The 27638-nt window shown below is 32.7% G+C and overlaps 1 protein-coding gene and 1 long non-coding RNA gene across 4 annotated transcripts in view; both read right to left on the reverse strand.

The window, feature by feature from the left end:
- Nucleotides 1–27638, reverse strand: part of LOC148282294 (uncharacterized) — a 232300-nt gene that overhangs the window by 2093 nt on the left and 202569 nt on the right. The gene's annotated exons all lie outside the window — the stretch shown is intronic.
- Nucleotides 1043–26622, reverse strand: pav (kinesin family member pavarotti). 3 transcript variants are annotated; one of them, XM_088225319.1, is made up of 18 exons: nt 26429–26622; nt 24509–24755; nt 22901–23009; nt 22593–22785; nt 22346–22501; nt 21977–22055; nt 21771–21890; nt 21566–21683; nt 19623–19846; nt 18001–18149; nt 17363–17538; nt 16444–16652; nt 15667–15813; nt 13645–13812; nt 11965–12102; nt 8897–9061; nt 8312–8398; nt 1043–3035 (listed from the first exon to the last, which is right to left on the reverse strand). In XM_088225319.1, the coding sequence occupies exons 1-18, from the start codon at nt 26443–26445 to the stop codon at nt 2871–2873; spliced, it is 2667 nt and encodes an 888-aa protein (XP_088081445.1). In that variant the 5' UTR covers nt 26446–26622; the 3' UTR covers nt 1043–2870. The 3 variants fall into 3 exon arrangements, with proteins under 3 accessions (XP_088081445.1, XP_088081447.1, XP_088081446.1); XM_088225321.1 differs by lacking the exon at nt 11965–12102; XM_088225320.1 differs by lacking the exon at nt 8312–8398.

Below are 27638 nucleotides of genomic sequence, written 5' to 3' on the forward strand. Positions count from 1 at the left end.
ATAAATTTCAAACTAATATATTCTTTATAAAAATACTGTACATTGTTTTATTCGACAAATACAGTACAGGTAAACGCCGTTTTAAACCGGGGTTCCGTTCCGAGACACACCGGAGTAAAAAAAATCAGCATAAAATGAACACAAATATAAGGTTTGGTTCTGTGTTAAAATTCTAAGAACAATCTAACATGTTTATTTAATACAACATATTCTATATATATTTCAAATAAATTACAAATGTTTTTGATACAAGTTTATGTTTAGTAAGTATGTTTTTAATATAAGCAAAAATTAAGAGTTAAAATTAATAACTTTTAATTTTAACTCTTAATTTTTACTTATTCATACGTACATCTACTACCTGCACCTAATTAATTATTGTTGGTTGTGAATTTTTACTAAGAAATATAAATGTTCATGGAAGCAGAGAGAGAGGGGAGGAAAGTATAGTTGGAGCTATACAATATCTTCTCCCTTTTATGTACTTTTTATTTAATATTTATATATTTTTAGAATTTGAATATTTTTCCCCCTCTCCTCCTGCATTCATAATAAATTAATGAGAAATCTGTAATTGGTCTTACTTTTTTTAATCGTTCTTTTGTACCTTGTATTTATATAAATACTATGATCTCCTTAATAAATAAACACAGTTTAAATTCGTTTACAAAATAAATAATAATCTCTTGATATAAATAATGAATTTTTAATAATAAATACTAACTTACCAGTTTGTCGGTACTAAATTAAATTCTCACACTTTTTTGAAAAAACTACCAATTTCATTTGCTTTGATTGTTGCTTCCTTTCTTGCAGAATCATAGCATAAACTACAAATATTTTAATATTCTTTTAATTTTGATAATAATAAAATAAAAACTTTAATCATACCTTTTTATTTTTCTTAAAAACAAAATGAAAACTCTGAAACAATTTCACACACACAATAGGCTGCTCGCGTACACGGTAATATAATAAAACTTCCTGTAAAAGTGTGTCTGCTATTAGAATCGCGGCGCCTAATGCTGCCTGGTGTCGAATCCCACCGTAATTGTAAATCGGCGTAAATCGAACCCGTAAAGTAACCCTTTTATAAACAATGAAACTACAAAAATGTTTTTTTTAAATGTATTTGTATAGGTAAGCGGCAAATTAAAAAGTTCATACATATTTTATTTACAAAAAAATACGACATGGGAGGAAAACAACGGTTTTAAATATATGCAAAAAATACTAATTGCTTTTATTTAAATAATCCATAAACAAAACACATACTAGAAAAATGAAATAATAAAAAAAAAACAATGGTAAACTTACAGCAAAATATTGCAATCAATAATTTGACAACTAAATAATATTTTAAGCATTTATAATAAATAAATTTAATACAATATTGTTTTTGGAAAATAAAAGCTAGACTGTTAATAAATTATAAAATAATAAAAAAGTAACTTTCAAATAATCCTAATAAATGTTTTAGAATGCGAATGGTTTTTAAAAAATTGGGAGTTGAATGCTGTTAATCCTTCCCTTACTGTGCTAAAAAAAACACTCGCCTTGCTGTGCTGTGTAGTCAATACACATGCAAAAATGAGAGCTATAAAATCTGAAAATTTTATATTCATAGGCAAATTCTTGAGGAATATGGATACCTTTTTTAAAAATTTTATTCAGAAAATATTAATTAACATTTTTAAGAAGCCTGCAAAATAAAGTAAATTTTAGTTTTAAAATAAATATCTAAAGATTCTTATCTCAGTATTTACATTACGTTAAATGAATAAAACAGATAATAATATGGTATCTTTTGAGTAGTTAATTTTTTTTCTGACAAATTATTATTACATTTCATCTTGGACAAAGTGGTTTTATTAAAAATGAAAAGAACTTTATATAGACATATATACACAAATAGGAAAAATATTACTATATTTATGTACTTTGCTTCCTGTTAATTTGGAATAAAATGAAATCAAAATATAACAAAAATATCATTTTTCTTTTTATTGTTTGCAAATACATAAGTGTAAATGGAAAATTTGAAAATCAACTTTGTGGGTATCTCACTTATATTATCATTGTATATTTCAATATTTTCTTTTAGTCAAAATATTATGTATTACAATTTAGTTGGTAATTGAATGCAATAATACTAATAATCATCTAGTGTCGAAATTCTGATTAACATTTTGAATTATATGAAAATTCGATACACAAACAATAAATATTATGTATATATTTATGTATTTACAAACACTTAATTAAATATAGGTACTAGTTAAATATGAGGCTAATATATTATTAAGTACACTGTACCACAAAAAATCACATAAAAGAACATTTATAATATGTAATAAACTTTTCATAAAAGTTAGATGACGTGATATAAACATTGCAAATGCATATAATTATACTATGTTAATAAGACAGTATGTTAAAAAAAGAGAAGAAAACAATAAAAACCGGAACTGCAGCTGATTTTTATGCTGTCAACACCAAAATCTTAAGTGGCTTGTTTTGTGAAGAATACTATAATTGAGTACTGCTGCTTTTAATGTGTTTTCATAGGAGGAAATTCATAAAAACACCAGCGCCCTCAATTATTTGCAAAATTTATACTATACATTTTTTATTTACCCAAAGAAAACAAGTAAACATAAAAAATTTTCAAGAAAAAAGTAATAATGGAAGCCAAAATTAAAAACCACATGTACTAACAAAATCGAATAATACAATTTTAATTTCAAAGTGGGTTTACAAGATTCTTAATTAATATAAGGCTATAAGAAAAGAAACAAAATTGATTTGTGAAACTTGGAATGGTTGTGAAAATTAAAAAAATAATCATAATAATATAGCGCAAAACACAACTACACTCGAGGTCTCTTATTTTCATTTCCCATTCTTTTAAAAGGCGAGTCGTCGCTTTCCCTTTTGGTGCCCGATGGAGTAACAGATGGATTCGACAACTTAAGCATTTCCACATCTTTGAAAATCACTTGAGCGCCTCCTCCGCAAGTTGGAACAATGTCACCCTAGAAGAGAAATAATGGTTTATAAGTCATTCAATGATTACGACGGTGGATGAATTATGTAATTATTGAATAAAAAAAATAATAAAACTCACATATTTTTATTACAATTAACTACTTGTGAGATTAAAAAATTCGCCATAGAACTATAGATAATTTTGAAGAGGTAGTTTGAATAAATCTTAAAATAAACTATTCGGATTACGTTCTTAAATAGTTTATTTATTTGATAAACGCCCAGAGGGCTCTTACAATACAGTTAAAAATACATAAAGCAATTTAGAAAATAACATAAAATAAAATCAGAACTATTACACTAAACATGTAATTAATTCTAAAAAAAGGAAAAAAAATTAAAAGAAGTTGAATTGTGTTCTCAAATATTGAGAAGTAGGGGTGGGTAAGACCCTGTAACCGAAAAGATATGTGTAGCTTGATCTGTATCTTTAAAGTGACTGAATCTTTTAAATAGTTCAATTGAACGAATGTATCTTTAGCTCGTTTGGCTCATTTAGGTCATCATATCTCCGCATCTTTCACATTTTCATATCATTTGTATCATCGTATCTTTCGTATGATTTGTTTCTTGGTTTCTTTTGAGTCTCTAGTTCGTTCAGTTCTTTTGATCACTTGAGCGGAATGTGTGCGAGTACGAGATAGAAGCTAGATTTCTGCACGTCTAGCAGCTACAAAACGAATGAATGTTCGAAATTCTAGCTTCCTTATAGTGCTTGAAATAATTTAATATATTTTTAAACTATTTAAAAAAAGTCAAAGTTTTTTTTTCAAAATTATTTTTGAATTACGTAAATAATATATAGTCAGCCTCACGGGGCAGTAATCAGTGCATTTGCCTACGCCTGCGACATGGTTGACATGAAATATTTAATTAAAAAAGATGCTTAACACTAAAACATTTCAAAGTCCCTGGACTGACAAGTGAAGCGTAAGACTGATCATCATACCTTCATGTAAAAAAATATATCGAGAATCACTGCGATTGGTGTACCAATGCAGTGTCGTATCCACCATTAGGTGCGGAACGGGAATTATGATAAAATAATATATGTATATTTTAAAAAATGATTGCTGGTTTTGTATGGAAAAATATGAATTATTTCTTATATTTTTAGTAGGGTTTATTAACAAAGAGAATATTTGTTTACATGTACAAGTATTAAGCTTTATAGTTAGTTTTATTTATTTTGAGATGATAGGGGACAAGTGTTTACAAGAGTAGCTCCTGAATACATTTGAAATAAATACAAAATAGAACAATAAATCTCAATCTGCCATAGTTTTATCGTGCTGTTTGGATTTGGACAATTCATATTAATTGGGCCTACGTGTTCAACAAACACACACTTGTACACTTCGGAAATGTTTATAGATAGAGAAAATGACTATGTATGTGTGGCCTCAACTTAAAATAATTTATCTATACTTAACCTATCTACTAACTACGCATACCATATGGTGACACGGAATACGGACACAGTGGTTGCAAATGAATGAATTAAATGAGCTAGAGATATAAAAGATACGAATGATACAAAAGATACAAAGATCAGAACGAAGCGAAGATCCATTTAGTTCAACGCTCTTTTCGTTCAGAAACTAACTGAACGAGATGAAAGAAACATATTTCTAGTTCAATGTTCTGACAATGTCAGTATGACCGGGTCGTTCGCGAACTACACATGTCTATTGAAAAGAATCTTCATCATTCCTTTTCTACACCTAATGGTGCATAGGGCACTGCATTGGCACACCAATCGCGGGTGAATCTTGATCATTTTAGAGAGTAAGATGATCAGCATCATACTTCAGGTACCAGTCTAGGGACTATGAAATATTTTTAGTGTAAAACCACCTTTTAAAAAAATATTTTATACCAACCATGTCGACGCGCTGACCATTGCACCACAAGGCCGAGAAGAATACGATAATGAAGTGCATTAATTACAAACTAACTGGTGTAAGAAGAAGCATGAATGATGGATGAATCCCAACCACATCTATAAAAGTTTTAGCTCTTTTACATCACAAAAGTCGACAGATGAACGAGTCGAGGAAATGTGGATGTTTAAACATAGGCAGAATGGTGAATGTTAGACAGTGCGTAAAGTGGCCCCATACACCAGCTCAAGGTTCAGTTCATAAGCACTAAAAATGCCTAGACTTCCATATTCCCTTCTCAAAAATGTTATCTTTTTCTGTTGCAATAAATTTAGACATTCATTATCATTTAATTATTTTTATTTAATGTAACCCAACTTTTTTTTCTTGAACACTGATTCTACGAGTTCAAAAGTTTTTCATAAATTAAAATATATCTATTATTGTTATTAAAAACATTTTTCACTTTGTGGTATGACATTTTACATTTATTTGTTTATAAATTTGTATAAACCACTTAATTTTTTTAAATTACACTTCGACCGGTTTCGAGGTTACTACCTCATCGTCAGGAATTTAACTAACTTATAATTACACGCGTTGCTATTTATATAATAAAATATTGTATGAAAGAGACAGAAAATTGAAAGAAAGAGAGAGAAAGAAGATAAAATAAATCATAACGGGAATAGTTTTAAAAGAGTCCGAGTCCTCTTTTAAAACTATTCCCGTTATGATTTATTTTATCTTCTTTCTCTCTCTTTCTTTCAATTTTCTGTCTCTTTCATACAATATTTTATTATATAAATAGCAACGCGTGTAATTATAAGTTAGTTAAATTCCTGACGATGAGGTAGTAACCTCGAAACCGGTCGAAGTGTAATTAAAAAAAAAAAATAAGTGGTTTATACAAATTTATAAACAAATAAATGTAAAATATATCTAAATTTATTTCAACAGAGAGGGAAAATTTTTTGAGAAGGGAATATGCAAGTCTAGGCATTTACAGGGCTTATGACCTGTCATTGGCTGGTTTAAGTGGCCACTTTACACACTGTGTAACATTCACCATTCTGCCCAAGTTTGAACATCCATATTTCCTCAACTCCTCCATCTGTTGACTTTTGTGAAGTAAAAGAGCTGAAACCTTTATCACGTGGGTGAGATTCATCCGGCTGAACCAAATCACCTACTAGGCAACGCCTGAAAACAATTTTTCAATTTTTATACTTCTTCTTTTACCAGGTAGTAATTCAACAACGTTTGAGTATGTCCAAATGCTTGCAGACTGGCTGGATTTCCTCCCTAGGGAGTTGTTCATATTTAAATTTATTTCAACAGAGAGGGATGGTGAATGGTGAATGTTACACAGTGTGTAAAGTGGCCACTTAAACCAGCCAATGACAGGTCATAAGCCCTGTAAATGCCTAGACTTCCATATTCCCTTCTCAAAATTTTTTCCAAAAATTGTCAACTTCTTTGCGTCCTCCCAAGTCGGGTTCTCGTCCCGAAGTTCTGACATAAACTGCCGTTGAACAGTCAGCAGTGGACGTCTAGGACGTCAAGAACCTGATGCCCTGTTAAGTAGGCAAGCGTGGTTAAGGCTCTCAGAAGGCATCAGCAGTGTATGGCTTAGCCAACTGTATCGCCTCCGATTGACGACAGTTGTCACCGGAGTTTGCTGCGTCCGTTCTCTTATTACTTCATTCCTAACAAAGTTCTGAGACACCTATTCTCAAAACTTAGATTTTTGCTGTTTTGGGCCCCAGTGAGATGCCACAATTTGCATCCGTAGAGGAGAATAGGTGTTTTGCAGGGGTTACATAGGCGGCATTTGGTTTTTACTGAGTAAATATCCGATCTACAGGCAGCCTTTTTACTGTTGAATGTGGTGCTTGCTACTTCTAGTTCTTTTTGAAAGCTGTGATTTTCTGTAACATATACTCTCAGGTATTTGACCCTTTCGATGATTTAGTTTGACAGAGTCAGGGGATTTTGAGCATCAAGGCACGAAGTATTACACAGTACATGGATTATTGCAATATTGATTTTTAAACCCATGCATGTTGAGTACCTATTTAGCTTATCTACAGTGACCTGAAGACCCCCGACTGAATCGTCAATTATAACCGCATCATCGGCATACTCTAGGTTGCAGAGATTTTGGAAGGGGGTGGTGGATATTCCTCAATCTAGTGGAATTGTTTTTCTAAGGATGAAGTCCAAAAGGATTATAAAAAGGAATGGTGCAAGACGGTGGCGACCTCAAACCAATCTGTGATAACATCGTTAATTCTGATTCGGCATTCGCTACTTGAGGTAAGGGCTTTAATAAGTTCAATTAGTTTTATAGGCATCCCATATGCTTCTAGTATTTTCCGGAGTGGAGGTCTATGCGGACTATGGAATGCTTTTTCATAATCTATAAAGCACATAGCCAAGGAACTATTCTCCTAAGTTCCTTGTTCTCCTGTAGAATACAGCGAATGTTGTGGATATGATCCGCACATGACCTACCAGGTAGGAAACCCACCTGGTCGCATAATGGGTCCTCGAACTTGTTGCAACTAAGTAGCATGACGCCACGATAGTTATCACAGTTCAATGGATTCCCCTTTTTATGCAATGCGGTGATCTCCCCGTTCACCCAGTCTTTTGGGCACCTCTCTTGTTTCCACACTTTGGTCATTAATTTGAGTTAAGGGCCAATAATGCCTGTGATACTACTTTTGAGAAATTCCGGGTGTATATCGTCAAATCCAAAAAATCTCATAACATGGTAAAATTTTACAAGATTAAAGCTTTACAATTTGCCCACTTGATGGCTGTATGACACACTAACACTTATTTGAAAGCGGCTTATATGACACACTGATGCTTATTTGCTTCCTTATGACAATTGAGATTTTCCTTAAAAGATGTAGCATTTTTTAAGACAATTGTAAATATATACAACACATCGGCATAGCTATAAAGCATGAAAAAAAAGTTATCAAGACCACATGTTAATTTAATTTTAGGCTCTCCTGGAAATTGTGCTTTTATTTTATCGGATGCGCGATATCTGATATGGAGTGAAAAGCTACTGATTTATTGGTAAAAATGGATTTAGTACAAACCAGTTATTTTTGTGAGAAACCATAGACTATGTATTAGTAAAGACATTGAATTGAAGGTCTTTTAAAAAGAGAATAATAGATGTAAGGTTAAGCAGTAATGTATCAGAAAATATATAAAATTGTTTAATATCTTCAAAGATTTTACAACCTCCAATGTTTAAATACACACCTATAGGAAGGAGAGTTATTTATATATTTTGATCACTTATCAACCTCCAATTATAACATGCATATTTATATAAAGTAGGTTAGTGATGTTACCTTATATAATTTAGTTTCAAGTTCACCATCTGTATCCTGTTCCTGAGAAAGCAGACAGTAATTTGATGTCTTGGAGTTTGTAATATCCTAAAATGAACATGTTAGCACATTTTATACATACATATATAAAATAATGTGTATGAACAGAGCAGAGGACCCTTAACCAACAGAAATAAGTGGTAAATTGAACAATAAATATGATGTGTATGTTTATGATAGTAATGAGATTATTGAGGATTAGTTTGTAGGAACGACAGATTGTTTCTGAAATTTAAAACTTGAATCCCATTCAATTACAATTTGTACCCCGAATACATTAAACGTGAAAAAACATGGCAACCCTGGAAACGATTGACGATTGTAATCATGATTGCCACAACAATATAAAATTGTTATAATTTATTGACTATTGCAAACGCGTGGTCACAAACCTGTGACGTTGCAAAGCAGTTTATTTTTATTTACACCATTATCATTCTGTTTTTAAAACATTTTCGAGAAACTTGTAGTGCAATTAAATGATCTAATTTTTACCATGTATAAGAAAAGCATTGAACTTCCTCATTTTAAAAGTATTGTTAGTACCTTAATGTTTAAAAGTTTAGTGACTGATTTCCTGTTTGGTAGGTAAGGTTGCATCACAGTACCCATAGGTACAGTAGGTTTGGGTAAATGTTGCAGCCAGCGATCCGAGCCACCCGCATCGGCAGACAGAGATCTTCGGTGGCGAGGATTGGACACAGCAAAACCCTGGGAACACACATACAGGAATTAGAACATAATTTGTTAGCATAACTAGCAGCATAACTAGCAGCATAACTAGCAGTTTGTTAAATACAAATATGTTGTTTTTCTCACTTTAGAAAACAATTAGAAAAGATAAATAATATAACGTTAAAAAATCAATATTTACATTCGTATGATTTTCCCAAAAATAGGAGTAGGTAAAGGATTGCATTTTATTTTTGATTATTAAACATTTTTAGTAAAGGACTGTTATTTAAATCTTTAAAGTAACTTGTTGTTTGGTAAGATTTAAAATATTTAGTGTTTGTTTATTTATAAGCCTTGACAGAGGAACAGTCATGTTCTGAAACCGATCGGCATATTAAATTAATTTTAGTGATTTTACACAAACTAAATGTGTGACAGGCGCCGTGGCACAGTTGGTTAGACGGTTAACTGTAAAACCGGCATCGCGGGTTAGATTCCAGCCAGTTGCAAGAAAAAAATTCTAGAAAGATTTTTTTCTCAATTGGTCTGGGTATTGTGGTGAATTTTTCTTAACCTCTTTCCATATCCCCTCTTTCCCCCCTGCTGACAAGCTTCTAAATAGAGGCTTAGTGGGTTAATCCTAAATATGGATTTTATTAATAAGAAAAGATTTTTTTCTAAGAAAGTGAGTTGAGGCCGTTTTACATTAGGCATAAAATAGTACAAGATCTTTTTCACACTTTTTTGAACAATAATTATTGTGCCAAATCTTGGGCCATTTTACTAGCTGTTTTACATTAGGCAGTTTCTTGCGCGTAAGCATGCGCAGTATGTAGTGTTCGAGGCTATTACAGACTACAGGCTGTATGACATTTGACAGTTCGCAAACCGAGCTATTTAGTGACGACGCCGTTACTGACAACTAACAATATATTATTATTTTTGCGATCAACAACCAACATACCGTAGTAAGGGGCTACTTTGCTCCAAAATTGGCTCCACATTTGTAAAAATTGTTTGCATTTTTCAAATACGAGTATTTGGATCTGGCCATAATATTTAAGTGAATAAAAGAACTCTTTACTTTTAGCTGAGATGATTTGAAAATAAAAATGAGCTGTTAAGTCACGATTTTTAAAACTTTTATTTTGGAGCAAAGAATGCATTGAACGCGGGAAACTTTGCTCCATGATTTCTTCAACTTAGAGTTGCTTTTATTTCTGCCACAGAACATTGTCTCATATTACGTCTCTAACATTGCTCTACTCAGAGATATACAAAGTTTAATAAAAACACAGTTTTAGCTTTTAATCAGGTGTATTTTTATTCATATAAATTTTAACTAAGCTTTGATTATGCTTTTTATTTGAAACTTTTTAAAAATATTATAATTTTTAATCTTATATGGGTACCTAATACAAAGTCTCACCAACAATTATTAAAAACACAATATTAAAATCACAATACAATTAAAAACACAATAAAAAATAGGTATAAAGCCCATTTTAGCGAGAAAATGTAATAATATTAGTTAACATTATCTAAGTTCCCCATAATTGGTCCTATTCAGGAACGGAGAAAAATTCTCGTCTTTAATTTTTTTTTGGTGGGCACATACACCCTAATACATCGCCCTATTTGTAAGCCATTTCATCTGCAGGCTTTGGCCACTTCCAGCTTTTAACTGATCTTTGCATGGCAGACACAACGGAACCTTTTTTTTCTAATTTTGTTATGACACTGAATTATAGGCTTTTGCGACAATTCTTAAATCAAATTCAGTTCATGGAAAACCATACTCTCCCAATAATAGAATGCACTCTGAAAAGTGGTTTTCTTCTTCCTCAGTAAATATTGACGGAAACCCATGTTGATTAACTGGATTTATGATCTCTTCAACTCCCTTTTGAATAAAACACATTCAAAGAAAAATGCCGTGAACTTTTACTTGTATTGTAATAAATGGATTTTTATCTGAATTAATCAGATTAATTCAGTTCGGCAGTTCAAGTCAGAACTATGGGACGCGAACCTTATTCGGGAGTATGCGTAGGAACTGGCAGCTGACAGAGAGATGCATAAAGGCTCTTTGTGGACACCATATGATCCGACAAGGAAGCGGACATAGAATGATGATGATTAACATTATTTAACACAGCGTTTTTAAATCACGGTTTTAAATTTTGAAAAGAAATGCTTGTTAAAAATTAAATGTTTTTTTAAATTTCACTGACTAATTATTCTCTCATTAACTTTGATTTATATCTCTTTACTTATTTATTTAGTTTTATTGTTAGTTTTTACTCAATTTGTGTATTGCATAAATAAAATTACACAAGCAACAACAAATTATTTAATACGCCTTGAAAATTGAATTTGACAGATGACGGTTAATAATATAATAGTAGGATGCGCGTGCAGATATTGGCTCAAATATTGTTTGAAAAATAGGACGTGTTTTATGTTTTTGGAATTTGGCCACATATTTCATCCAATTTGTGTATTTACGACACAATATTTATTGGAATTGCTGTTTAAACGTGGACAATGGTCAAGTCAAGGGGCAGAACAATATTGTATTGTCCACATGTAAACGGCCTTTAATTATCAGTTCAATCATCCGTAATATTGCTTTTGTTGGAATGACACAAAGTGATGTTTCTAATATCTGACCCATGTAGACCTGGCTTACTGTATCATAGTATCATAAATCTGTTTAGATATAGGTTAATTAACTTTGTTAAAATAAACAGAAATAATGCTTTGAATTTTATAATAATTGGCTGTGTAATATTAAATTTACTAATATGTTTTGAATTATCAAGACAAAAAGCACTTTGTGAAACATATCACGGATAACTGTAAGTTGAATAATTATATAGTCAAAATAATATGCTTAAATAAAAATTAATGCTGAAGCGAGAATGGTTTGAACTTACCGAGGAGTGTTTACAGATTGGTTTAGGAGACTGAGATGGTGGGTTGATAGAAGAAATTTCACTCTCAAGGGTTGGGGGATCTTCGAGTGGATTTAGTGGTAGGGAGGGTGTGGGTTCAACAAATATTTCAGAAGCAGTCTGTAATTTCGGAAACATGGTTGATAAGATAATAAATACACATAGTAATTTGAGTTGGAAACTTTAATATCCCCCATGAATGATCTTAATAGCAGAAAATTGACAATTTTAGATTACTAATAATCCAGTGATCGCCAATAGAAATACACTAGTCGACATTTCATTCGACATGAAGCTGTTTCTATCATTTTTAATTATTAACTACATCTCTTCCCAATTCACATAATGAATTGTCAGACCATCATGGTTTGACGATTGAAGAAGGGTGGTGGGGCATTAATGGACAAAGAATTGAGGAGGCCGGAAAGGGAGGCCTGAGTAAGGCTGATGATGATAATGAATTGTGGTGCTTTTACACTTGATTTTAAAAAACAACACTTTCATCATCATCAAACCCTAACGTGCACCTGATGATGCATAGGGCACTGCATTAGTAAAGAAAATGCAGTGAATCTCGGTCATGTATTACGGGAAGGTAAGGTGATCAGTCTTCCCTTTCAACCAGTCCAGGGGGGCAATTAGAAAGGCTATCTTCATCGATACATACCGAGATGGTATAATTAACTTCTGTACTATCTACCTCGGCAACCAATAAATGACACCGAAAATTTACACTGCTTTCCTTATTTAATTCAAATTTAAATTAGTTCTCATTAATATATTAAATAGGCTTATGTGATAAAAAGTGGCTACTTCAATGTGATTACAAACTCAAATAAATCCCAATTAAAGCAAAAAATGCTTTCTTGAATATCATCATCATCAGTGGCGCTACAGCCCGTTGTGGGCCCTGGCCTCCTCCAGAATTTGTCTCCATTCGTCCCTGCACCCCGCGGCTCTCCTCCAGTTCGACAGGCCGATCGCTCTAATATAAATTTCCACATTTTGCTTGAATATGACTTTTGACAATTACCAATATGGTATGCTCAACGTCGTAATGAAGGTATGTCATTTTAGTGCGTAGATATGTGTACCGTGGCATACGTGCCCCCTTGGTACATATCGATGTACCTACCCAAAATTTGAAGATAGATCGTTGGTAGTGTATCTTTGTAATTGCACGGGAAAATTTATCTTCAACTATGACATCGAGGTAAAGGTATGATGTCTTTAACTTAATCGCGGCCCAGGGACAGTCAAATATTGCAGTGGGAAACCACCTTTAAAACCAAAATATTCCCCGTAGACCCTTCACAAGAATCGAACTCAGGACCTCAAGCATGATAGGCAAACACGCCGACCACTACACTACGTTTCAAGTTTGTAACATTTGTAGAAAAGGACTATATTATACCCCTTGGGGAGTTTATCAAAATTGATATAAATTACCATGGAGAACATTTTTGAGAAGAGAATATGGAATTTTAGGCATTAACAGGGCTTATGATCTGTCATTGGCTAGTTTAGTATTAGATTGTTGTCTTATTATTAGGGTAGAAAACCGAATGCCCGTACAATCGGATGCTGCTGGACACATTCGGCCTGTCTTTCTCATGCTAATCCCATAATATCACAAACCTTACAAAAATAATAAGTACTTACTCGTTTTGAAGTTGGTGGTACAACAGTTTCAGGCTTTGGTGCACCTTCTGAAGACTTTTCAACTTCACTAGCGTTGTCTATTTCATTATTGCTGGCGATTCTACTATCTTCAGATGTCAAAATTTGTTTAACCAGGCGTAACTTATCATCTTTCTCTTGGATAGTTTTCTAAAAAGTAGAAGATAATTTTTTAAGACTAAATTCTATAATGCAAATAAAAATAACAATCATATTAAGCACTAAAGGAGAAGGGTCATGGCCCATACAAAATTTACCCAGGCCCGACACGAAAGAGACATATGCCAGTTTTTTTGTTAAATAAAGTGTAGCAGAAATGTGGAATTTTTATATTGAATATCAGTGGCTAACATAAAAATATATTGCCTCTTGTTTTTCTTCAGACCAAATACTAAAGCTATTTTTTATCCACTTTTACTAGCAAACCTATTAACTTTGGGCTCTTTAGAATCATCCTGATGGGTCCTATTTATTGCAGTTGGTAACGAGGGCTGGGTCAGATGATAAAAAACATGTAACTAAATATAATATTTTTATTAACATTCTTTAAATATAATTCTCAATATCTGTCAATACATAATCCACACTTAATGCGGGACGATTGAAGACATTTTGATGTCTAGCCCACCCCAGGTAATAATATATCATAATAATAATTCACTATCAAGCAATACGCTTAATCTAGGAATTTACTGTGATAAAACACACCAACTTCTGCAACGGGTAGATTCCATAAAATACCTTGGTGTTATCATTGATAGGAATTTGCGAGGGGAGGCTAGGGTCCAGTCACTGAACTCTAGGTTGGGAAAGCTGTGCCATCTATTCTGCTCTCTTAGAGACATTCTGGATATTGACACTCTCAGAAGTGTGTACTTTGCTCTGTTTCAATCCACGGCAACCTATGGAATAGCTGGCTGGGGGGGTTGTGCGGCATCCATTTTCAAGCCGCTCATAATTTCACAGAAATTATTATTAAGAATGATGTTCCAGCGCCCTCCAACATACCCGTCAGAACAGCTGTTCCAATACATGAAGGTGCTGGATATGAGACAACTGTACCTAAGAGAAGCACTTACACACTTCTGGTCAAACAATAAGGAGAGGTCTCAGCAAAATGTCCGTACGAGGTTTTCCCAGATCATAAAATATGTCATACCCAAAACCCGTACGACTTTTGCTCGGAGACATCTCTCATTTATCGCACCGAGAGTGTTCAATATTTTTGAAGAAGGTATTAAGCTCTCAAGGACAAAAATTATTTTCAAGAAAGGAGTTAAGGACTGGATTTTCCTTAGTGGGAGGAATTTGATTGATTGATTTTCCGAATGCTTGAGTTTACTGTTTACCATATTGATGGGCCATATATATGTTTTTTTTATTTTTAATAATTATTTTTTATGTTTCTAATCCTATATTTCCCAAAATCACTCGCAAACGAGTGGAGGCGTATAATAAAAAATAAAAAAAAATTTAAAAAAAATCCTATATTTGTGGTGATATACTCATGTGTCTGTGTCGTGTAATTGCTCGTCCCATCTCAGCACAGGACTTTTAGTTCCATGGAGTTGGGACTTATTGTCTCAAATAATGTACAATAAACTTATGTATGTAAATAAACAAATAAAAAATAAGTGTAGTATGTTTTTGTAGTAACGTCCTGAGATTGTATTCTGCATAGTCCCCCTATCCAGCTGAGCCCTAAAAGCAGCCTTGTCGGTCTAATTAAAGGAGTAAGAGTAGGACAGCGTGAGTATTATTTTGCATGTAGATCACAGTATCGACTAATGAGATCGGATTTTTACTGCTGCTTTACACGTGCGGCCGGCCATGATTATTGCAAAACTTCGCCCGAAGAAAAACAGAAGACTGAATATAAAAAAAATGACATATTTTTGTTACATTTCATATTACAGAAAAACTGGGATAGGTCTCTTTTGTGCTGGGCCCGGTTTACAAATAACCATTTTCCTTTCCATAAATAATATATTATTGTGGCGTTACCTTCAACTTTTCTCGTTGTATTTTGAGCTTCATATCTAGTTCCCGAGTCATCTTATCATGTTCACTCGCCATTTTGTGAGTAAACTTTCTTTTCTGATTTTCTTTTTCTATTACCTTCTGACTAAGTTTCATTTCTTTATCATCCAACTAAAATAATAACATTTTTTGATTAGAAATAAAATATTTTCCGTAATAGTTTTAGAGTGTTAATAAATTTTTTATATAAATACATTTGAAGACATTTCAAAATCAACATAAAAATTAAAGTCGTCAACTTTGAACACGCTGTAATAGTATAAGTTTGGAATATTCTACAAGCTCAGAAATTTAATAAATATAGAAATTTAAACATGTGCAAACTTATGAATGTTTTACACAGTGTGTAAAGAATCAGGGTTGATTAAGTCATGATGAACCCTGCAATGGGACTCGAAATGTTGGCAAAGAATGCAAACGACACAAGGCATAATAACTCACTAAAACAAAATCTGTATTTAAACAGCCGTGAAAATCGAAGAAATCTATTCCATACATCTTTCTCGAAGAATTTCTTCATCTCTGTTGAGGTATCTGTCTAAAAAACATTGTATATAAGTAAGAATGTCTGTCAGCGTTGATACATCCACATCACACATAAGAAACTGAAGGACAAAGGCAGCAGACAGACGAGAATGGAGGAGACTTCTGGATTCAGCCAAGGCCCACCCAGGGCGGTCGAGCTTATGATGGTGGTTAGTAAGAATAAATACACAAAAAAATTAAAGAGGTTGTAGTAACCTGCTGCTTAAGAAGGTCTCCATGCTGCAGAGCGGCATTGAGCTTTCGCGAGAGTTGAGCCGCATTCTCCTCACTGGAGAGCAAACGCTGCTCCAGGGCTCGAGCGCGATGCTTCTCTTGGTCCAGTTGGCAGCGAAGTGCAGCGGCCTCCGTATTAGCCAGTACGGCAGACTTCAACAAATCCTCTAGTTGGTCGCGGAATTTTTCATCTTTACAAAATAATACAAACATAAGCAAAAACAATGATGTTTTTTTGCTGTTTACATAAGAAGTGTATTCAGAAAGTACGTTTGATTTCTTGCCATTGCAGCGCTGCGATTGCAGTTTTGCGCATGCTTGATACTTACCCTGACCTAATGAGAAGGAGTTAACGCCATCATGAGTTAGCTGACTGTTGTGTACGCCTTGTGGTACTTGTTCAAAATGCCGAATCAAATTTAAAAATCCCATCGCTAAGGAGATAGGTCTGTTATTTGTTTCCTTAATACGAAGAACATTAAACTAGCCCTCATTCATCAACAGATCTGTGAGGTGTACGGAGAACATGTGATAAGTGATTCAATGGTAAGAGGATGGGTTAGACAGCTCAATGAAGGTCGTGATGTGCACAATGTGCAATATTTCAGTGAAAAATCATGTTTAAACAAACATTTCATGTTGACTTTGCCAGGAATCGAACCCGGGACTTAAAGTATGGTAGAGAAACTCTTTTTTTTTTCAAGATTTTTATAAATGAATAGCCATTGTGTCAAAAACACCTGTGTAAGATTCTGGTTCTATTTCAGACACAGAACTATATTTTTCATCTGCCCTGATATGAACAAAAGAGATTAATTACTATACAATTAACCATAGTATAATGCTGGATAAAAAATCTACTATTTCCAGTAATTATTTTTTGCCATATTTGTACACAGACCTCGAATAGTTTTATCCCTAAGAAGAGCTCTCCTTCTCTGAAGCCTCAACTCGAGGTGTCCCGCCAACTGTTGCACCAACTCCTGGCAGCGTGGTCCTCCCAACTCCAAACTGGGAAAGTCTCCACCCAGGGAGTATACCAGAGCCAAGTCCACATCCAGTTGTTGACCATCACCTCTGGAAATATATGTGTATCATGATAAAAAAAATAAGATAAATCATATCCGGTTATAGTTGGTCAAATACAGCGAACAAAAAGCAAAACATACAAATTGTAAATGTTTTGATAAAGGCAACAGAAAGAAGACATTTAACATTTCCCAGTTATTTTACAACCAGTTTTTATTTTTTTGGATTTATTGAATTTATAACAAATGATCAACGTATGTCACCTATGACAAAAACCTTGTCAATTTGCAATCACACACACTTCTTGTTATACGACTTCTGAAAATTGTGAACACTAGGCAGAACTATGAATGTTACAGTGTATAAATTTATCACTTATCAAACCAGCCAATGACAAGTCATAAGTCCAGAAAATGCCAAGATTTACACATTTTCTATAACAAATTCTCAGTCTTTCTATTGCGACACTTTTAAAGGTTTCATGCACATAAAAATTAATAGATTATTTACATTCCGTCTGCTGTGACCTTGGATCTTGCCTGCTTGAATATGAGATTGGCCTTGCGTCTCCCTGGAGTCATACCAGCTCCCAAATCAGGAAGATTCTTAGGTTTGGCCACTTCTACTTCCATAGCAACTTCTGCAAAGCGCATTACTTGCTGCAAAACAGAAATTTCCATTTTATAATTATATTCTGGTATCATAATACTCATACCACACATATACACTAATTTGGTATATTAAATATTTTGTTATAAACAAATAAAATATCATTTTTTTTTTTTTTTGTTTTTTTTTATCAAACTCCTTAATCAATGAATTTAGTAAAAATATCAATAAAAACACCTCGGTTAATATATTATTTTAAAAAAAAGAAATATTAGCGTCCTTATAATTTATCCAAATATTTAAATTTTGGTGACCATTTTCAACGAGTTGTAAATAACTCACTTTTAGAAAATGGAAATCAAGTTAGGGTAAAGTGAGGTTTGAACCTCAGACTTCTGATCCATGAGTTCGCAACACTAGCCACGGGACGACAATCTGATCAAATTAAAATAGGAAAACTTAACAAAAGATATTTTAATGATAATTTTATCAAAATCATTATTAAAATTTAGCAAGTAGGTACGGTACTCTCAGGTAAAAATCCTGCAAAAGGAAATCGACTGGAGATTAGTCAGTCTCATGGTTATTATTGCGTTTGCCAGGCATTAAATAAATAAATAATTGTAAAATATTAAAAACAATTATGTTGAAACATAAAAATAAACAATTACTATAGGGAAGGTGTGTAGTGGGATTTGCATTTAGTGTCCTGACGAAAAGACGGGTACATCTCGAAGCCGGAAGACATAAAAAAGTTGGTAAGTGGTTATACGAGGACCGCAGTATCAAAGTTGAACAATTGCCATTTTATCCAAGTGGGATTTTAGATTGGTTATGATAAAAAACGATATTCTTAAAAAAAATAAAGAAATATATTAGAAACGGCCATTTGGTGTAGAAATTAAGGTATTAAATATGTACCAAATATCAAAAACGGACATTTACTCACCATATTTGTATCAAAAGTGGACATTCCATACATTATGGGCCCTAAAGTGTCATGGTGGCGGTTATTTCGTAATCTTTAGACAGAAAATCAACCACCGGCGTGATCTTTGTGATTTTTAGAGAGAGAGTAACGTAGTAAAAGTATGAAATAAAAATGTATTTCTGTACACTGAATATAAACCCCCCCTTTATCATTGTTTTATGAATCTTAGACTTAGTACACATCATTTCAAAAATGAACACTTGCAGTTCCAAAGGTTTCAAAAACGGACGAAGACACATGTCATAGATATTTGAAGTGCACAAAATGAATCTCGACTCATTTATTTTATGAAAGCATAAAAACATCTCTAATGGTTTCATGTATATCCGAAACCGAAAATCGTCTCTACTGAAAAATTATGAATAGGTCCTCACATACAAATATTTACTAACATTCATTGAAATATTTGATCACAAAGATAATGCTTTAAAAATTAAACAGTTTACTAAAATGTTTTTTTAAAGTGCTCTTTAAAAGTAATAATCTTAATTTTGCATACTGCGAGTTATTAACAAATTATAAATTAACTTACCAAGGTTTCATCAAAATCCTCACAACTAGGATTAACACACACAACCATCCTCACATGACCTTCTCCGTCAAAGAAATTCTTGAATAGATGAGTTATCTTAGCATCACGGTAGGGTACAACTCGGAGTTGCTGTTGGGAGTTCTGATTCTCCCTGAGAGCTTCTAAGCATGCCCGCAAGGTCATCAGAGAATTGTTTATATTACCTGCTTCACGGAGTCTTCGGCCTGAATTTAAATATAAAACAAAATATGATGGTAACATGTAAAATCAATACTTAGAACATATATGAAAAAAAGGATACCTACATAATAGTCAGTGTATTTGGAATTGAATAAAGAAAAGTGATACAAATATATTGATTACAAATTTACTATCTATGCATATATTATACATACATACAGTGCCTACAGAGAGGATCTATGAAAACAGCTGAAACACAATGTAAAAAGCAATTCTGTTTTTTTTTTTTTTTTATGCACAAATTTCATGGAATCTGAGGTGTTAATTAACATTCAGAAACACAGATTTTTTGCAAGTCTTTGAAAAAATTGGTACAGCAATTGTATCCATAAATGAAAAAAAAATAACAAGCCTCAGCTTTTTTTTTACGTGCTAATATTAAATGTTTTTATAAGCTTGATACAACTTTAAATTGAAATAAAACTAGTAAATATTTGTTGCAGTGTTCGAAAGAATGAAAATACACATTAATATTTTGAAAACGATATCCTACAAATGTCCTCTGTGAAAAGCAGTTATTTAGCACATTCCGTCGGTTCAATTTTTTGTCATTTTTTCAAATCCGGCATTATTTTCAAAATGGTGTGTGTTATATTGTCTTCCAAAGCTTCAAGAGTTGTTGGTTTGTTTCCATAGACTATGGACTTACATAGCCCCATAGGAAACAATCCAATCGAGTCAAATCACAAGGTATTATATGCTACGTAATGCTAGTATATGCCCAATTACAACAATTTTCAAAGTTATTTTTTTTTTTTTTTTATAAACAAAATATGACAGGCAGGTTGTAATATAAAAATAGCATTCATGCTACGTTTTTTTTTTTTAATTTGAATAAAAATTTAAACATGATGTTAAGGCATTTGCGTTAATTTATAAACTATTGTTGTATAGGTATATATAATATAAACCTCGCTATCGTGCAAAATAAAATAAAAAAAGTATAACGCATGATTTTGTCATTGTTCAATTTTAAAATAGCCACCTGTAAAAAGTGTCAAAACATCATAGAATTAATGTGTTACACGCATATAGCAAATAAGTTTCTTTGCTACTAAGTAAACAAGTTAGTATTCCATGCACAAAATAACTTAGACCAACTATAGGATAATGGCAGGATACGGCGTGGCGCGGCGTTTATTTACAAAGACAGTTGCACAGCACTTAATCTGCAAATATACACTATATGATTAATCTTTATCATCCCCTTTCCGCACCTAATGGTGCATAGGGCACTGCATCGGTACACTAATCGCAGTATATTGTCTAACGCTTTAGGTACCAGTCCAAGGACTATGAAATATTTTTTCTTTTAATCTTACATTAGCAATTACGCCAATTACTAACTGGTAATGGCGGTAACAATTTTTTTCATGTGTCGATTTATATTTTCCTATGTAGATACATATAATATTATTGTGTCAAATCAGCATATCACTAGGATAACGTTTCCTACTAGTAAAGTAATAAGATTTTTAGATCATGTCTTTCACTATGTAGACCAAATAAAAAATACTTAGTTATTCTCAAAAATAACAACTATACTATAATATTCTCTAAATCTGAACCGCGGACGCAAAGCTCCATTACAACCCTAATATTCTATCAAATACAAAATACAGCTGATTTATCAGAGTTCACATATTTTATCAGGTGATCAAATGTTTTTTCTGCGTGTGGATTCAATTCATATTAAAACTAACCTGTATTATTAGTTCTGCTTGTCCTTTCACTTCCTGCCAAATCTACAAGACTCAGTTGACCAATACTAACAAGTTTTTTATCCTGAACCACAGCCTCACCCATACTGTCAATTGGAGCCTAAAATACAAAAGTGAAAATACATACATGAATTACTACTAATAAAAACAATATTTAATTTTAAACAGAAGTTAAAATTTAACTAACCTGAACCAGTCTTATTGTGAAAACGGAGTGACTGCGACTAGATTCCGAATTAAGGGTAGTATGGGCCATTCTCTTTCTTTTTAATCCTTTATAAAAAGCCTCCAGGGCTTCCTCTCTCGTCTACGAAAATTGTAATTCAGTTATAAATATAGTCATATATTTTTTGAAATTTCACATTACTTAAATAATAAAATTCTTTTGATTACCTTTACTTCTACTTCAGTCACACCGTGGACGTACATATTGTGACCAGAGTCTTCTCTGATTATTTTTGTAAGTGGACTCCTAAAACCAATATTTGTTCATAAAAATATAAAAAGAAAATGTGATATGCATAGATTGATCTTAATAAGTGTGTTGTGGAAATTTCAACAAACTTAAGGATTTTTTTTCTTGCAACTGGCGGGAATCGAACCCGCAACGCCAGTTTCACAGTTAGCTGTATTACCGACTACGCCACGGCGGCCTTGGCAGTTAATTAAAAAAAGCACTCAGCGCTTAGTGAATTCCTCAAAAAATATGACCAGTATAACAGTCGTTGTTAGAGTCAAACGTAGAGTAAAATAAAATCAAACCTTCTTCCCAACGATCCTTCTTCTAACAGATCATATACAATATTATTGTATATTTCAATATATGTGACAAATACAGCATACAAATTGTCATCGTCCACATCTTGAATTTTGAATACTTCCGAAGAACTTAGAGCCAAATCAGGATTAGAGTTATTTCTAAAAACAAAGTAAAAAAATAATAAAACAACTTTAAAAAAGCACAAAATTGCAAAGAAATAAATTGAATAGAAAGAAATCGTGTATTTACTTCTTTGCTGACTTAGGCACCGCTGTTTTGTAAAGATATTGTTGGCGTTGCAACGCTGCATCGGCATCACCTTGGATCTCAAAACCATTCATTTTGTCAGGACGAAATACAAAGCGACGTGCTTGAACCGATTCGATGCTATTAAATATGACATCTAAACAACGCGGCATTATACCTGAATTCTGAGGCTCCCCTGAAATAATAATAATCATGATTTGAAATTATTTTGTCAACTTAAACTTTAAAAAACTTAATAATTCAATTGAAATAGTGTGGAGTGGTCATAATGAATAAAGCTAAATGTTCACCTGTCATGCTGTAAGTTTTTCCACTGCCTGTAACGCCGTATGCAAAAAGCAAACCATTTTTTCCTTTAATGAGGTTTTCAACAAGTGGAAGTGCGATCTTTGAGAATACCTAAAAAAAGTTTTTTATTTAGATGCAATATGTTGATACGCGTAACAAGCTCTAAATTACCCGAAAACTTATTTAATAATGAAGCAAATTCATATAGAATCCAAACTTATTTAAACTAACAGAATTACTTTTTGTAAGATGATGAATGTACATAGTTTTAAAAATTAACTCAAACACTTAATAGGCAATGGATGAGAATGTTAAAATGAACCGAATGTTGTAGGCAGAGGGCAATTATACTGACCATTTAGAATCGTGTATATCTCTATCAAGTTTCTCCGCTTCCTTTGTTCATCCAATGAACTTTGACCTAGTACTTTAAATTTATTATGATACGGCATCCTAATCAGCAAGTTAGGGATTTAAGTAGCATATCCTTGTATGTTTTCCAGTAGCTCAAAATCTTTGCTAAAGTAGGAATCAAAACTTGGTACCCTTTCTCCAATAGAGGTCTTATTTACGTTTAGTATATTTTAAGAAACAAGTTGATTTGTTTATTTTTATTTTATAAAACAAAGAAACAGTACGTACAAATGTGTGGATACAATATTTTTTGAAGACCTAAATAAGTTCTTCTCTCAATATTCCCATGACATATCACAATGATTGACATGATAAATGTTGAACTCGGTAAATCTATCATATTGTTTGCACATTTTAGATACCGCGAAACCGTCCAATTTTGCCCTGGATGGATATTTTGCCCAAACAGTCTAATCTATGATCAACCTTTAAAAAAACATATTTCCATTTGATTTCGGTAAATTTGGTACCAAATTGACTGTTTGGGCAAAATATCCATCCAGGGCAAAATTGGACGGTTTCGCGGTACTGTGGAATATTTTACGTACAGTAGCAGGTAGTAAATAAAGGACATCGGGCTTATGAAAAAGACTGCCGGCCATAATAGGCTAACTTGGACTTTGTAGAGCGTCGTCTCTGTCGCACAAGTCCAGTATCTGTATAATTAATGAATGATAAGGACACAAGGCCGGCAGTGTCTTCCTTAAGCCCGATGTCTTTGATTTATTGTCGGCTACTGTAATTTGTTGACACATTGTTCGTTTAAAATAACGGATTTTGTCTTGTCGGTCTAGATTGTACACGAAATGGAAGTCGTTGAAGGAGTATGGAGAAATCCATTTTATTGTTTAATAATTTAAACAAGAATAGTTGGTCCCTGTGTCCAGGCGAATTAAGAATACAGTTCTGTGTGAAATAGAATCCAGAACATTAGACAATTATTTTCAAATCGATGGCTGCTCTCAGGTAAAAGCCATGAATAAGGAAACTAAGTGGAAATATGTCCGCCTCGTTGTGTAGTGGTTGGCGCGTTTTCCTACCATTCTTGAGGTCCTAGGTGCGAATCCTGGCTTTTAAAGGTTGTTTAAACTGCAATATTTCATTGTTACTGGACTGGCATTTGAAGCGTTGGACTGATCATCTGCACCAATGGATGGAAAGGAGAATGATTATGATGGTTGGTTAATCAAACATACCTCATTCTGTGTAGCTTCTTGTGTGAACACTTCCCGGAATGAGTATTGGTAGGCGTGGCCGTTAGAGCGCAGGGAGTCAGAGGGCGGGGTGAGGCGGACCGTGGTGGGAGACACGACACGCAGGCAGGGCTCCGGGCCCTCGGCGGAGCAGGCCACGCGGCGTACGCGACAGTACACACTCACCGGGGCGCGCAGGATGCTGTCTTTAGAACTGGTTTTCTGCAGCTTACCGGGCGTTTTAGGACGTCTGTATTTTGAACACATATTAACCAACATAAATATTACAGTGTCACAATTGTGTCGCATTGTAAACTCGTGAGAGGATCTGGACTTTTTTTTTGCAAGTCTTTCTAGATTTAAACAATCACTGAAAATATACCAGATTATTATAATTTTTTTTCCTAGGTTTAATTTATTCAAGTGTATTTTATTTTAACCATACCTATATATAAAAAATAAAAATTTATAACAACTATATGGACTGAATGAGGTTCATAAATAAATTAAATGACTTTAACCCTTTCCCCCGTGTTCAAAATGCACATATTTTATTTGTTAATTTAAACACTTATTTCTGTACCTCAGAGGTAGACAAATGCAAATCCAGAATTTGATGAAATGATATTTTGATTTTATTATGATATGTTTCATTTGATATGTCCACTGATTTTGAAGAAATGTAAGTCTTATAATGAAAGAACCAATGTATAAAGATACTGAAAATATAAATTATTAAAAATCACTTAGAGATAGTAGATTCTTTAGGCTTATGTTGGAACATTTGACGTTTGGATTTGCATCCGTCTGCCTCCGAGGTACAGATTTTTTATTCATTTTACACTTATTTAGTGACCATGAATATATAACCTCTATACTTGATGAATACTTAAGTTACAAACCTTTTTGATAATAAATTACTCATATATTCCGTGAGCAACACCTAGTAGTGCTGTCATAGGCGCTAACAGACGTATGTGAGCACCGTGGTGAATGACTTAATAAATAGGCAAGTAAATAAGCTAAATTAATAACTAAAGCACTAAATTTGTGATTTAGGCTGTAAAATAATTTGACTACGTATTTGTTTTGTGTACAATAGCTAAAATAAATTTAATAAACTGTCAATATTAGTCTTCCAATAATTAATAACCAAATTAAATATTTAAATAACAGCTCTTTCTTTAAATATTAAATTACTAAAATATCCTTCAATGCAATACCTATCCCTTATTCCTTTTCCGAAAATCTGTAGTCTGGATGTGAAACATTAACTTATTTACAATTTGGTTTTTACACGGACAACGGCAGTGTAGTTGCACTATTACCCTTTAAGATAATCTATTTTGGGTTTCAGATATTAAATAATATAACTATGAATAAATATTTTCCCCAGTCAGGAATACAAGTCGGAACTCATTTCCGAAGTACCGCAAAACCGTCCAATTTTGCCCAAACAGTCTAATCTATGATCAACCTTTAAAAAAAACATATTTCCATTTGATTTCGGTAAATTTGGTACCAAATTGAAATATCATCAACAAATATTGAGAGTTCAATAACATAATAACCAGTTACCTACGAAGAACACATTTCCTCACGACTGATTATTTGGCATCTAATTGAGATCGAAATGGGCAATTTGGTAAAGAAATAAATACAATTAACTTCTTTTTTTTTATTGTATGAAATGACGTCATATTATTGTTGTAGATGTAAGAAATGCACGTAAATGATATTACTTCAGAAGGGCGAAAAACAATTAAAATCCATTACTAAATTGTTGTATACCTATACTAATAATTGAACATGTTTATGTACATTCTTTGCAAAGTCATTTTCAATTACTGTCATAACCATTTGTTAATGTATTAAGTATGTCTGATGATAGATTGCAGGAATGTTAATTTAAATACTACTTACATTGGTTTCATGTTCATAAATTTGTTTTAAATAACAAGTTTAAATATCTGTATAGTGAATTGATAGGCGAATCAACAATAATGGTCGAACTTCACGTGAATTATATAAATTTCTACTAAAGCGCTTGTAATCCCTTCATTCATTGGAAAATCTCAGTTTTGGCAGTTTGGTTTAAAACTAGAAACGACCGAAACTTCAAACTCTGAAACAAGGTGACCAACGCAGCAACAAAAAAATTGTTTACATTTTTAGAGTCAAAATACAAACTTATTATTAAATTTTGTAACGAAAAATATACAAATATTAACGTTTTTAAATAAATTGAGTTTTTTAAAGATTCGCTATTTTAATTTGTAAAGAATAATAATTACATTATTCTTATTTTACCTTTCAATATATAATGATAGTGTTTGTAATGTTGGATAATTGTATCTGGTATTAATGAGCTTTGGAATATTTGTTGCAAAACGTATTTCATAGAAAGCAATTTAAAAAAAGGAGGTAGGTACTATTTGATACGAAAAATAATACCTAATAGTCAAATTAGGATTTATTTATTTATTTACGGTTTACAGAAATTCAGAATTATCTAATATTGAATCCACTATGCTCATATTAGAATTTAAATATCGATATTCATACAATATGATGCGTCTAATTTTTTTCCCTAACGCTCGTACCTCACATATGTTTTATAAAATATTTTCACTTAGACACACTTTCGCCGCGCGCATACGTTAAGTCGCCGGAAAAAGTAATCTGTTAATTTCTCTAAAATTTTATTGTGCACGCGGAAACATTGATTGACACAACAGATTAGATAAATAAAGGGTAATTTAATAAGAGTTATTGAATTTATGAACTTTGAACTTAAAATATAAAACAAATTTTATTTGACACAAAACGGATATTTTTATATCATGTTAAATAATATTCGATGTTTTAAAGATAATGTCGTTCAAATGTCCCCCACGGCGTTGTTTTATCCGAGGTCTAATTTTCATTAGTTCTTTTATTAAATGAGCAAAGTAGGGTAAAAAAAATGTACCCTGGCCACACTAACGCAATTTCCAGTTTGTTTCTCCCTGGTTTCTCCGACAATCTGACAGATGGAAAAATAATTCAATTTTTAAGTAATTCATTTGCTACTTAAACATTCCACATTAAATGTGATGCCATCATGTTTCTTTAAGATCCTAGCAATATTTCT

The sequence above is a fragment of the Micrasema longulum genome, unplaced genomic scaffold (assembly GCF_059751315.1).
Source record: "Micrasema longulum isolate JH-2025_06_02 unplaced genomic scaffold, ASM5975131v1 h1tg000341l, whole genome shotgun sequence".
NCBI lineage: Eukaryota > Metazoa > Arthropoda > Insecta > Trichoptera > Brachycentridae > Micrasema > Micrasema longulum.